This window comes from Tinamus guttatus, unplaced genomic scaffold, assembly GCF_059628265.1.
Source record: "Tinamus guttatus ecotype Peru unplaced genomic scaffold, ASM5962826v1 Tinamus_guttatus_pri_ptg000004l, whole genome shotgun sequence".
Lineage (NCBI taxonomy): Eukaryota > Metazoa > Chordata > Aves > Tinamiformes > Tinamidae > Tinamus > Tinamus guttatus.
In genome coordinates this window covers 66,721-80,212 of record NW_028288538.1, presented here as the reverse complement: position 1 = coordinate 80,212, position 13,492 = coordinate 66,721, and the positions used below count along the sequence as shown (strand labels likewise).

The following is a 13,492-nucleotide window of genomic DNA, read 5'->3' as shown; positions in this document are numbered from 1 at the left end:
TGCTTGGAGGCAAGTATACACCTTTCCGATTCAGACAGTGCAGGGAGGGGTGGACTAGGTGATCTCCAAAGGTCCATTTCAACCTTAATCATTCTATGAAGTATTTTCCAGTACAAAAAAGGCTTGTCAATCTTGCACTGCTACAGGGAGAAAGGGTGTTTCATGACGGAAGCTGAGTGTGCGGGTTGCTCGCTTGCCTCTAAAGAGCAAGGGCTCCTCTGCCATCCCAGAAGCTTCTGGCTGCATCCCAGCTCCATGCTGTGACTGTGGGCAGTGCTTACATCCGAGTTTTTCTGTCATGCCACTTCCAGGCTCCACTTCCACTTCCACTGTCATGCCACTTCCAGCCTGGGGAGTTCTGCAGACAGTGTGCAGGCAGGGCTGTGCCCCAGGTGGCTGCTGGGGCATGTGACATGAGGCCAGGATCCAAAAGCAAGCTTGGAAGCAAAGGAGGTACAGGAGATTCCATATGGTGATCCAGACTTCACTGCCTTACCTGGCCAGTCTGGCACTGCAGGGGCAAGTGGCAGGGGGCTGGCCATATTCTCTTCCAAGTGCAGCTATATCCTCTTCAGTTTTCCCAGCCTCTTGCAAAGTTCCCTGCTACAGTGATGGAAGAGCTTTGATTTGAAACTGTGCTGCATCTTCAGACCAGATCAGCAACTTGTCTCATTTGGACACTGTGTTTCTGATCTGATCCTGGGAGACTCAAAGCTAACTTTGACTTCTGGCAAGGCATGGCCTAACATGTCACCATACACAGAACAGTGCCATTGAATACATGAGGGTAGGAGTCAAAAAATATTTTCAGTGGAGGCAACTGCATTTGGATTTCTACACGTCAGTCTGGGCATTATCACAGAACATGTAGCCGAACTGGGTGATTAGAGAAGACAACAAAAATGAATAAGAATGTAAACCTGTTACAAACGCAAATAAACCTGTCTTGGATAAATGAAGTCCAATGGGAAAGGTTTCAACTGCCCACGAAGTGGAAAGAGCAGTGTTAAGGAATGGCTGTTATGGATGAGTCATTAAAATGAAGGATATTGTAGAGCCGCCAGAGACATCTGTTACTTCAGCTTTCTGATGGCCGTGTGTATCATGGAATAAGTGACAGCTTGAACTGCTTGGTGCTAAATGGGATCTAGAACAGCTCCTACTACACCTTCAGCTTCTGCTTTGGCAGAAATGAGGATGCACATGAAAAGTTCTCCAATGGAAGGTTGTTTGAATATGCTATTATTCAAAAAATTTTTTGGACCAAAAGACCACATGATTTATTTATTATTTATTTATTTATTTTTGAAAGGCAGGCAGGGTACTTGTATAATGTTTGGAGGAAGATAGAAGAGATGAGAGAATTACACTGTTTCAGTGGCTAGCCTGCAGCTGGGCTATTTTGAAGTGACTGCATGACTTTCTTGATAAAGGTAAGAGCCAATAAATACTTGCCAATGAACAAATAATAGTGGTTTAAATAAAGGATTGAGTTTTGTAGCTCTTGTTTCCTCAAGGAAGCCTCATGATTGGGCAGATAAAGCCAAATAAAAATACTTAAAGTCTGTACAGAATTGCTAATTAAAACTGTGAGATTGGAGAAAAATAGGTACCTCTGCAGTGCTTTGTGTAAGACAATCTGGGTAACAGCTATTCAACACGAGGAGAAAAAGGAGAAAAAGGCAAGAAAAGGGAGAGGTAAGAAATTAAATGCCCAAATACACAAATTCTAACAAACAGCAGTTAGCAGAGGCAGTAACAAAGACCAGAAATCTTAGAGACAGTGATTGGCGAGGCTGGTACAGGAACCATGAAGAGGTTCAGCCAGAAACCTTTAAACTGCAAATGCGTGATGATCATGGTTTAGTCTTATCAGAGTGAATCCTATAGAAAAGACCAAGTTTATCTTTCTTTCTTTCTTTCTTTCTTTCTTTCTTTCTTTCTTTCTTTCTTTCTTTCTTTCTTTCTTTCTTTCTTTCTTTCTTTCTTTCTTTCTTTCTTTCTTTCTTTCTTTCTTTCTTTCTTTCTTTCTTTCTATTCAGAAGGATTATGGGGCTGTGCAAAAATTGTTCTGGAATTTTAAGGGAGCAAAACCAGTTCTGTACTCCATAGTCTCTTTATAATTGTTTAAAATGTCTTCTCATTGTACAACTGCAGAGTGGCCACTTATGAAGTAATATAAATAATAATATTTATAATTATAACTGCTAACAAACATTTTGACTAAGTTGAGGGATGCTATGGCCTTATGAATTTTTTGGCATTTATTACTGTCATTATAAGCATTTAATTACATTGATTATTGTCTCTTTTGACATAATGAGAAAAAATGATTTTCCTCAACATCACTAAACAAACAACAACAACAAAAACCCACAAAAACATAAAAGCAAAGTCTCACTGAATCAAATCACAAACCTCTTTAACCCTGTGTCTGAAATTGATAATTTGGTAATACAGTCAGAAAGGGAGTAGAAGTAAGGAGTGCATGAAAAGAGAACGCTTCTTATGCTGACATTCAGTGATGTGTGATCTTCCTGAGCTTTTATCTAGACCAAATCATTTAGTGTGTATATTCTTCTGGTCTTCAAAATAATGTCATATAAATTTCTACACTTTAGTGTTATGTTTTGTAAAAACTAATTTAAAGACATTAAAAGCCTTCTGTAGTTCTTAACATCATTGTCGCCCTCCTCTATACCAATTTCTGTTCAATTGTATCATTTTTTTAAGAAGGGATGACCAAAAGTGAGGTATAATCCAAACCGTGGGCACATCTGTATTCAAGATAAGTATCTCAATCTGAATTCAAGATGCACTGGCTTCATTCAGTTTCTTTCTTTTTACTACTTTCCTAATACTATTGAGCAAGGCTTGTGGGGATAATGACTGTCTTTTGAGACCAACTTATATAACCAGTCAAGCAAGTCATATCACCTCATGAATATCCTTAGACCATCTTAGCTGCAAGATAATACTATTAATAGTTTCCAAAAGTATCTTTGGCTTTAGAGCATTCCTAAGCACTGAGCTCCAGAATCTACTACCTGAGCTGTAATGGGTAAATTAGAACCTGTTGTTTTATATGTATAGTTAGTATTGCTTTGTGATGTTCGCTATGTTTCATTAACATTAGTTTTCATCTATTGTTTTATAGACAAATTACTTAATATTGTGATATCCTTTTCTGTCTATGTGAGCTATTTGTCAGTCACTATAGCAGCTATATGGACAATCAACACACTGGATCTGGCTTAGGAGGATAGGAAGTGCTTCCTCCTGCTTCTTACCTCCCTGCACTGCAGAGCAGCTCCTGCCAGCAAGAGGATTGGCAAATGTGTCCTTGCCATTCCTACCGCCCCATACAGGTCCTGTACACAGCTGTCTCCTTTTCTTTTCTAACTTTACTCTGGCATACCTTCCATTTTAAAGCTAATCAGCTTTAAAATTGTAGGAATGCTCTTGCATAAAGAAGGCCTGCCACAAGGCTCCAAAATCCAGTAATGATTAACAATTCCACTTAGTATCCTAGAGCACACTTTTTTCCTAACACAGAGCATAAACTTTCTAAGACAAGTCTTGTCTCCTTTTTTGCTTTTCTACACTATGGGGCAACTGTGCTGATGAATACATACTCCAGCAAATACATACAAGACCAATTACAACCAAGGGGAAAAAAAAAAAAAGGAATTATGAGAATTATGAGATGAAGAAAGCTTGCAGCAAAGTCAAGAAGATATGGCAGGGGAAGAGAAATGAGGAAACATATTCCTATTTAATACATATATTAGCTGGCATATTTTTCCTAATAAAATACAGTTCATAAGACTTGTGGGTGGTGTTTTTTTTTTTTTTTTTTTTTTTTTTTAGAGATAGCCCGCTACAGACAGTATTTATTTTCAGCTAAATAACGAAAATTACGGTTGGAATTGATCTCTGGTATCATCCCATGCAACGCAGGATCAAGTAGAACTTGTCACCTAGGACCACGTCCAGGTAGGTTTTGAATATCTCCAAGGATGGAGACTCCATAACCTGGCTGGACAACTTGTTCCAATTGAACCACCTTCACAGTAAGTGAAAGCTTCCTCTTATATTTAAATGGAATTTCCTGTAGTTCAGTTTGTGTGCTTTGCTTCTTGTCTATTCACAGGACAGCACTGAGAAGTTATTTAGCTCCATCTTCCCTACCATTAGGTATTTATAGTCATTGATAAGATCCTTTCACCACTACCGTCCTGCCACCTCTTCTGAGGCTGGCCAGTCCTACCTTTTTCGGCCTGTCCTTGTCTGTCATGCTCCAGTCCCTCAGCTGTTTCCTCAGCCCTGGGCTAGGCGAGCTGCACTGCTGCCTTGTGCCCTGAGTGCAACGGCCCCGCATGGCTCTCAGCACTGCGGACGCTGGTGCGGAAGGGAGGGGGATGCCTTCCCCCAATGCTTGCGAGGTCTTCCCAATATCGCCCAGGCTGTTGCTGGCATCCCTAATTGCTTTCTCCTTAATTAATGAGCTTATGCCCTGGCCTCAAAATCCAAGGGACAAATCGAAATGGACATTAGCGGCACCTTCCACATTCTGACTCCTGAGCGAGTTCAGCGGGAACAAGAACCGGGGGGTGAAAGGGAGAGCTGAGCGGCGTTTCGGGAGACAACCTGCCGAGGAGAGCGGGTGGAGGCACCCTGTGAGGAAACGCTGGGGAGAGGGGGCAACAGCACCAGGGTACGGGTCGGGCGGCGTGCCCCGTGTGGGGAAGGGCCGCGGGGAGCGGGCGGCAACGCTCCGCGCGCGCCCCGCGTCCTCACGGGCTGGGGAAAGCGGGTGCCGAGCGTGGCCGGCGCCGCCGGGCTGGGTCGCAGCAGGCGGGAGAAGCTGCCCAGCGGCGCCTCAAGACCGAGCGGCGGCGGCGCAGTGCGGCCGGGTATAGCAGGGCCTCGCCCCCGCGGCGCCAGGGCGCGACCGGGGCTGGGCCGGGCAACAGGGAGCGAGCGCGGAGTGACGGCTCCTCCTTCGCCCCACCCGGTGCAGCAGGAAGAGGAACCGCCGCACCCAGCTCAGCGGCTCGGCTCAGCGCAGCGCCATGGCGGCGGCGGAGGAGGTGGACGGACTGACCATATCGCGGCCCCACTACGGCTGTGAGTATCGAGGGGAAGCCGCGGCCAAAGAGCCGGGTGGCTCCAAGGAGCATCCTGCCCGGTGACGCCTCGCCGGCCGCGCTGCTCGTCTTTGCTCAGGGTCGGTGCTGAGAGCAGAGGCCAGGACGCGGCGCGGCTCCGTCTCTGTCAGAACTGCGGGCGCGGTCGGCCCCTCCCGGCATCCGCGCGGAGCTCGGCCGGCCCGGGGCGCCGGCGATGGAGAAGAGCGCCAGAGCAGGCGGCAGGGCGGGCCGCTGCGGTGCCGCCGTCACCACCCTCACGCTGCCGTCTCTTCGGGCCGCGCCGCGCCCAAGATGTCCGCCGCGACGGGAGCGCGGCAGGGCGGGGCGGGGGCGCGGCGGAGATCTGGGCGGTGGGGCAAGGCGGGGCGGGCCTCGCCTTTCCTCCGCCCTGGCTGCCGTTGGGCAAGGGCAGCCGCAGTGCTGGGCGCAGTGCGCTGGAGCCGTGGCGATGGGACAAATCCTCCCTCAGAAACGCTCGTATTTGAGGGAGGCTGTAGTTTACGGTCCTGTTTGAGGTTTCGGATCTTCGTTTGAGTTTGTGCTGTGGTGCCAGGTCACAAATAAGCGAGGGTGGAGGACATACAGGGCTGCTGCGGTGCCTCGTCGCCGCAGCAGGGCTGCGTGGTGGCCGCGGCGCAGGAAGTGCTGGGTGCTCGGGGCCGGTGGCTTGAAGTAAGAAGGAGGTTTTGAGCGGGGAGAGAAACTTTCCTTGCTGGCAGACGTTACCATGTTGTTAGTCACAGTTTCAGCTCTAGTAACTTTCAGAACGGTTGAAGTAATAAGCTTCCGAGGTCCTCCTAATTAGTTCTCCAGGAGATCCGTGGCATTTTGAAGCAAAATCTTTTTTGATACCCAATATTCCAGTTGATAGCTTGTCAGTATACCTATTTGCTGAAGGCATTTTAGGTGTAAGCTAAACTTCAGTTAATAATGGTATGAAACATTTCCTATTTTTCAGACTACTCACTGAAACCTAGAGAATTATTTTTCTCTCCTTGTAAGAGCACAGATGAGGTAATTAGCTGTAAGAGTGGAAAGGAGAGGCTGCATCACTGAGGCTTTGAATGCAGCCTGAAAGACTTAAGCGTACACTCCTCTTTAGGTCTTCAGGCTGATGTAAAGATGATGCACAGGCTCTGCGTCTGAACAGCTCCTCTCCAGATGAGGATTATGAATAGCCCTTCCATCCTTTTAGGGCTGGAGTATAACTACATGAAAAGGATTTTATGGTCTGATGATTTTTTTTTAATTTTTAATTTTTGATTACCAAAATCAGAAGGTAGATAGAGAGAACATAATCACTAATGCATTTAGGAAGAGAAGGGCAAAGCTAGAAGAAAATAAAAAACTGTTATAGGAAACTGGAATACAGAAACATTTGGTTCAGAAGCAAATGGAGAAATAAAGAAGAATGGAAACAAATTAATGCGACAAGGGAGGAAGGGTAAGGAAATAGGATAGCCTCAGCTTTGCTTTCCATTCTGTGTTTTGTAAAGAACGGGTCTATTTGGTTCTTCATTTTCTGAATCAAGTAAAAGGTAGCCGTTGTGGGAAAGGTTGGATCTGACTTTGGAGTGGTCTGTTCAGCTGCATTGAATCCTCAAGAATCTGAGAATCTGTTTGACTGTTTGCAGCTGTCTTGGATAATGAGAGGTTAACAGCAGAGGAAATGGATGAAAGACGACGCCAGAATGTGGCTTACGAATATCTTTGTCATCTGGAGGAAGCTAAGAGGTAAGGATATGTGAGCTTGATATTGTTGGTATATTAAAAGGAGTTGTGATAATTGGTAAGTGGAATAATTTCTATGTAGTTTGTTTCTTGAATGTGTTTCTGAGCAGCTATTTAGGTTAAAAAAAAAAATCCGTAGGGGTCTTTAGCAGCTCCCTTGCTATCTCTCTAGTTTGTTTTTCTGCCTGATAGAGGCAACTTTGCCTATCTTGTATACCTGATGTGTATATATATCATGTTCTTAACTGTCTGTGTGTGTGAGAAAGAGAGACAGACACAGAGAGAGAGAGAGGCAGGGGCTCCATAGCTACCTCTTCAGTATTGCTCCACTAGAGCAATTGCTCCAGTGCTTCATTATTTGCTTCAGTATTCCTGACACGGAAAGGAGCCCCTCTGGTATCCAACTTGTGTATGTCTTGCTGCAGTGTTACTGCATTACTTACCAATAGCCTGGGAAAGCATGTTATTCTCTTAACTGCAGCCTTTTAAAAGTCTGAATTGTTTCAGTGTATTTTGTTCTTTTCTCTTAGACTTATTAAAAAAAAAACCCCAAAACTCAGTTCTCTGGTATTTTCCTGTGGGTCTTGTTGAGTAGATAAGGTCATTATTTCTGGATTGTTTTTACATCTCTCCATTTGTGTTAGAGGGGACACAAAGGCATCTCTTGTGGACTCTCTCAGTTATTGACTGCAGAGTAAATGCTTTCTGCAGCATTTGTACTCGGAAATTCCATGTCCAGATTTGAGGAAGAACTTGGGAAAACCTGTCTAAAGCAGCAGCAAGTCCCCCCCCCCTTTTTTTTTCTTCTTTTTCGCTCCCCCCCCTTTTTTCTCCCCCTCTTTTTTTTCTTTTTTTTCCATCTTTTTTCCCCCTCTTTTTTTTTTCTTTTTTTCTTTATTTTTTCCTAACTAAGCAGCTTTTGGATAATTTGATAATTTTCTTTTTGGCTTTTTATTTATTTTACTATAAATATAGGTAGTAAAGGGCTTTTCACTGCATTGTTGGGGAGGTTTTATTCAAAAGTATTGACCTCTTAGAGTTCCATTTTAGTTGCTTTTGTTTATGCTGTTGTTCTGGAATTCTCTGTATTTGACTTTTTTTTTTTCCCCACAAGTAATGTATGTAATTGAAATATAATGTGTGAACTAGATACTGTAGCATTTTACTGTGCCTCAGGGCTACGCGTATGCATAGGTCAGTTCCTTACCTTTGCAGAGCAAGAGAGATTTTAGTTTGAGAGTTATTTCTGTAAGGAGAAAAGGAAGACCCGAAAGCAGAGCAAGATATCTGGTGAACCCTGTGTCACTTTATTTATTTATTTATTTATTTATTTATTTATTTATTTGAATTCTGGAGCTGAGTAATGTCTGTCTGGTTTGCCTATGTCATAGTTAAAATTTAAACCTCCTTTCTAGAGATCTTTTGGTTTATTTCCTAGTAACACATGATAGGGTTTTAGCAGTCACAGAGCCAAGAGAGACGTATGTCTGTAGATATTTTTGCACAGAGAGAGTCCTGATGTTTTCATGTACAATCCAAGTTAGGAAAATCCAGGAGCTACTGTCTGAGTGAAAAGACAAACTGCATATATAATTCCCAGCACAAATGTTGCCTCTAGGTGAGATAGATGGATCAAAAGTCACTACTGACATGACAGCATTTTTTTTATAATGTGAGCAGAGTTCCTCTTTCCCTAATCAAAATATTTTCCTTATTTTCTTATACTTCTGTTTTATCTTTTATGAATTGGGATAGCTACTGTTTTATTCATTTTTTTTGCTTTTATTAGGTACAGTACAAATCTCATGTGAATATTTTGTGATCCATGAATATTAGGAATTACTATTTTATTGTCATCAGTTGTAGGTTGAAGTAGCCATTATTTAGCTCTTGCCTCATTATGTGGAGCTTCTTGCCAGCTTCTGATTAGAATTGAGATGTGTCTCAACAGTTCCTGTACTATTTCATTGATGATATTCTACAACTGGCAGGGAGTCATTATTTGGATGGTGAGGCATGTGCATTCAAAGCCATATTTTTCTGAGAGGTGGGTGGAAAGTGGCTGATGGAGGACAGCAGTGAAATACCAGATTTGGATGACTGTATTTTGATTTCTGAAGGTTGTTGTGGGCCTGTTCTCTTGTTGCGTTCCATATGATATTCCAAGTGTAACAGTTCTTGACTAATATACTGTGGAGTGGTTTTTATAACCCTCATGATCTCTAGAGGTCCCTTCCAACCTCAGCCATTCTGTGATTCTGTGATTTGCAGGAAAGCAAATGTAGTTAGGAGATGAGAGGGTGACTGTGGTAATGCTATATGGCTTCCAATCAGTTAAGCCTGTTCTGCTGCTAAGTGACCTAAGCAATTAACTTTGACAACAGAACAAATGGTTGTCCTGAAAGCTCCTCCAGACTAATGCTTGTGATATAGCTAGTGAATGTGATAGAATCTCCACCAGTAAGAGCAGCTAAGGTAATTTTTACCAATTTTTGGCTGTGTTCACAGTGGAACTATAAAAACAAGAACCTCCTGCTTACTTGCAAAGGAAAAGGGAAACTTTAGCGCCAGATTGTAAATAAGGTCTTTGGTTTAGTCAGAGATTTCCAGACAGGGTACCTGAATAATTGTGGAAAAATACCAGGTTACTCAGTAACCCTTTGCTTTTTAGAACCTTTAGTACCTTTGAACGGAAAATGCCTTTGTGGATAATGAGAATACCCTGCGGCGTTTGGGCTGTCCCCCACTGCTTTTGTGAGTGTGCATTCTATAGGAGCCTTGTCAAGCAAAAGATGGTGATGCTTGAAATTCTTGAAAAGTCTTAGTGCAGGATAGTGGACAGAACTGGAGAAAACTGTTGATATATTATGAAAATGTAGAGTGAGCAAATCTTGTGGGGAGTTAGAGAAGGGGAGGCAGCTTTTATTCTTATCCTCTTATCCTGTTTTAGCAGGAGACCTGGCAAAAATCTTGTAAATTCCGTTAAATCTGCTAGGGGAAGAAAGCAGAAGCCTCTGTCAAACTGAGTTTCAGTGATCATAATTTAGTAGACGAACAGAATATAGGGGAAAAAAAAAAGCCAGCGAACACTGCTAAGCATCCTTTCAGTGATAAAACAATGACAAACTATGTCACGCAGACTTTCTGAATACTGCACATTCCACTCAGGCTGAAGTAAAACCCCAAGATTTTTGTCAGGTTTCCTGCTAAAACACTTGTATGTACTAGATACTGTGACAATCTTACTGCTTGTGGAAGATCATATAACTGCAGGTCAGAAATCCTTTGGAAAAAATACTTGCCACAGAAAAAACACTTCTTTTTTGGTCTCTCTTCAGTACAGTGACATATAAGTTTATGTAACAGTTCCATGTAGATTAAAATGCAGATATTCAGGAACTGAAACTCACAAATTTACTCTGTAAGACCAAGCTGTAGTGTTTTCTGTTTCAGCTTTGATAGTTCAGGTATTCATTATTTTGCTTGTACTCTAGTGCATAAAATGGTTATTATTACCCACCCTCCAAGCTACTGGAAGGAGAGGACAGAAATTACTTTCTTTGCCCCCTACGCTCTTTTCTTGTACAACGAAACAACACCAAAATAAAACAAAAAACACATTGTGCATCATCAGTGACTTTTAAAACAGCCTTTATAGAGACTAGTAAGTGGTATGTTTATTTCCCATATGCTTTAAGTCTAAAATAGATCCTAAAGATTTTGTCATCATTTTTCTTTTAGAATCCAGACCAGATAAAACCCCCATGCAAAAGTTACATGGTAAAGTTGACTTTTGACATTATACTTTGAAGGTATCTGGTGTTGTGTGTGGGGTTTTTTTTGTTTGTTTGTTTGTTTGTTTTTTAAGACTTCAAGTAGGGATAAGTCAGCTAATGGATTGGTCTAATGGGTTAAAGGTTCATATTTGTTTTTTCCAGTAAGATTTTTTTTTTCCTTCAGCTGCTAAACTCCTGCTGTCAGAAATATTCTATTTATATTATTACTGGTATTATTGCCGATAAAGACTGATTAAATATCCTCTGATAGGAAGGTTGCTGAGCTGACAAAAAATAACCACTTTTTTTCTGGCGGGGGGAGAGACGGGGCAGGGCGTGGGGCATGACACTTTGTAAGGAATCTGCTTGTGAAGGGCCAAGGGCCTCTTAAATGCGAGGGAAGAAGCTGGACTGTGTTGTTGAGAGAGATTTATCTGGTATTACTGAGCCCAAATCTCGACACTTTCTCCATGTGAAATTTTGTGTTTGTTCTGTGTGTCTACACAGGCCTGTTCTTGCTTCCCATTGGTCTGCTATTCTGTTACTCTGCTCACATGGCTGCCTGTCTTCAGTGTCTTCTCTGTAGTCTTTCTTTTTTCCCCAGTACATCAAATTCAAGTTTGTCTTTAAGACTCTTCCATTATCTGTCTCTATCATATGTGATTTTTTTTTTCCTTCTTGTTGATCACTGTTTTCAGTTGACTGAGGGCTGTACTTTCATCAATTGCTGTTCTGTGTCTTCAAATATGATTCCTTCTGCACGGGAAGATTTCTGGCACTGCTTATTTTTTCCTTTAAATGCCCTTTGCTGCAGAATCTACCTTCCTTCAGTGGATTTGAATGCAAAGGTAGTTTCTTGCTTTTGGGTGTATGCTACTTTATTTGTCTAGTACTTATTCTTGTTTTTTGACCTGTTGCCTATGTTTCGAGCTGTCTGGGGCAGGTGTTGAGTTAGACAATGCGCTTCAGTGCAGTGAATGCTTTGTGCATAACTGGGCTTTTCTGTACTACAGTAAATTTCCTTGTCAGGCTTTTGTGGAAGACTATTTCATATGCCTAATGCACAGGAGGGGTTTCAGAGAAGCATCTTTCCGTGTGTAGACATAGGCATATGTCATACAAGGACACCCTTTTTTTTTTTTTTTTTTTTTTCTGCCTGGAGAGGAGATTGAGACTACTATTCCTGTTGAGGATACTAGGCTTACCTGTACTGGTACATAGAGAATCTCCCTCAAAACTGAACATGTTATTTGCATGTGTCCCGGATGCATTGTGTGCTTATGCAGCAGTCTACTAGGATAATTGCTGTGTCTTGACACACTGAGCTAAAGGCAGAATGGAAAATCTGTTCCTCCTCTGTTGAATTATTGAAGCTGTAACTTCCAGCTCTACTTCATGTGCCTTGGCTGTCCGTTTCTGGGTGAAATTTAAGACTCTCTGACTAACAACTTAATTTCTGAAGTCTTATTTTTAAGCTTTATCTTAAGCTTTTCTTATTTGTAAACATACCAATGTGAAATGTTAATGTATTAAATTTAATGCTCTGATTTCCAAATACATTGTGATACATCAAAACTTAAGTGTGACATTGATTAACTTTCTATTACAAAATAATTTGGTTGAGCAAGAAGTTACCTTATCTAATAAAAGGCTCTATGTGTTTGCAATCACCATGTTTTAATCATTATATCAACAACTTGGAATATAAATTTCTTCTGGAAAGTAATTATTTTAAAAATACAAAAGCACAGTTTCACTAAGCACTACATACAGCTTTTGCACAGCTCCCAGACGCAGGTTAACAGTTGAGCAGCCTTTCAGCCACCCTTCTCATGGTATCTAGAAACCCCTTCGCATCTCTTTGTAGATTGTAAAGTGCTGCCTGGAGTTGCTTGTGCTTCAGAAGTATTTGCTTGAAATCACCAAACATAATTTTCAAGTTCTTTACACTGTCTTCGGTGCATCCGCTCAAATTGCCCTTCTCTACTTTTCTCTTCTGCAGAATTTTGAGTATTCTGAGATTTGGAGAGGCCAGGGATGTAAGATACACTTCTGCCACTTTTTGTCGTTATATGGTTACACCACCAGGCCTTGGCTGAATATCCTCCTAGAATTACTTCCAAAGGAAAAAATCATCCCTGGTCCAAGTATCACCTGCAGTGTGAGCATGCATATGGAGATCACATCTTGAACTCTTGATTTTTTAGCAAGTAGCGTTTTTTGGTCATGAGTGGGAGGTGCGTAAGAAGTTCCAAATGTGTTTAGTGTACTAACACTTGTGCTTTTTTAGTAGAGTGTGAGTTTAGACCGGTGACGTATGCTAATTGAAATATAGTTGTATAGTACATAGATGCAGTTTCAGAAACGGGAGGGTAATATCTTGTGCCCCTGGAAAGAGGAACAAGCTCTTTGTCTCTCCACCAGCCGATCTCCTTCATTAGGAAATAATGCATACTCAGTCTTCCTGAACAAGGAGCCAACAGCCTTCTCTAATGAGTTGCTAGGAGACAGCTTGGGCAGGGGGGAAAGGAGTGCTGTCGCACAAACATGTTAGTGCATACAAGACTCTCGCTTGTGCAGTCCTATTGTTCTGAATTTTGCAGTCAGTGTTCCCAGAACAAAGGGTCGGAAGTTTTGTATTGAAATTTTCTGTGCAGCTTTTCTACTATTGAAATTGTTGAGGTTGTGCAGTGAGCAAAATGAGGAGTGAACTTGTGGACAAATGAGCCTTAGCCAACACAATGTCAGTACCAGACTCTTGATATGAGTGATACTGGTCATCCTTCAGCACAGTGCTCTGTACTTTTATCTCCTTATGGTTCTTAACAGCTA

The 13,492-nt window shown here is 42.1% G+C and overlaps 1 protein-coding gene across 1 annotated transcript in view; it reads left to right on the top strand.

Moving 5' to 3' along the window:
* The first annotated feature begins 4,973 nt into the window (after positions 1-4,973).
* Positions 4,974-13,492, top strand: part of IQGAP1 (IQ motif containing GTPase activating protein 1) — a 55,871-nt gene continuing 47,352 nt past the window's right edge. Inside the window, exons 1-2 of the mRNA XM_088529506.1 lie at positions 4,974-5,130; positions 6,788-6,887. Coding sequence (XP_088385632.1) covers positions 5,076-5,130; positions 6,788-6,887 — 155 coding nt within the window. The 5' untranslated portion in view covers positions 4,974-5,075. The remainder of the gene's footprint in view (positions 5,131-6,787; positions 6,888-13,492) is intronic.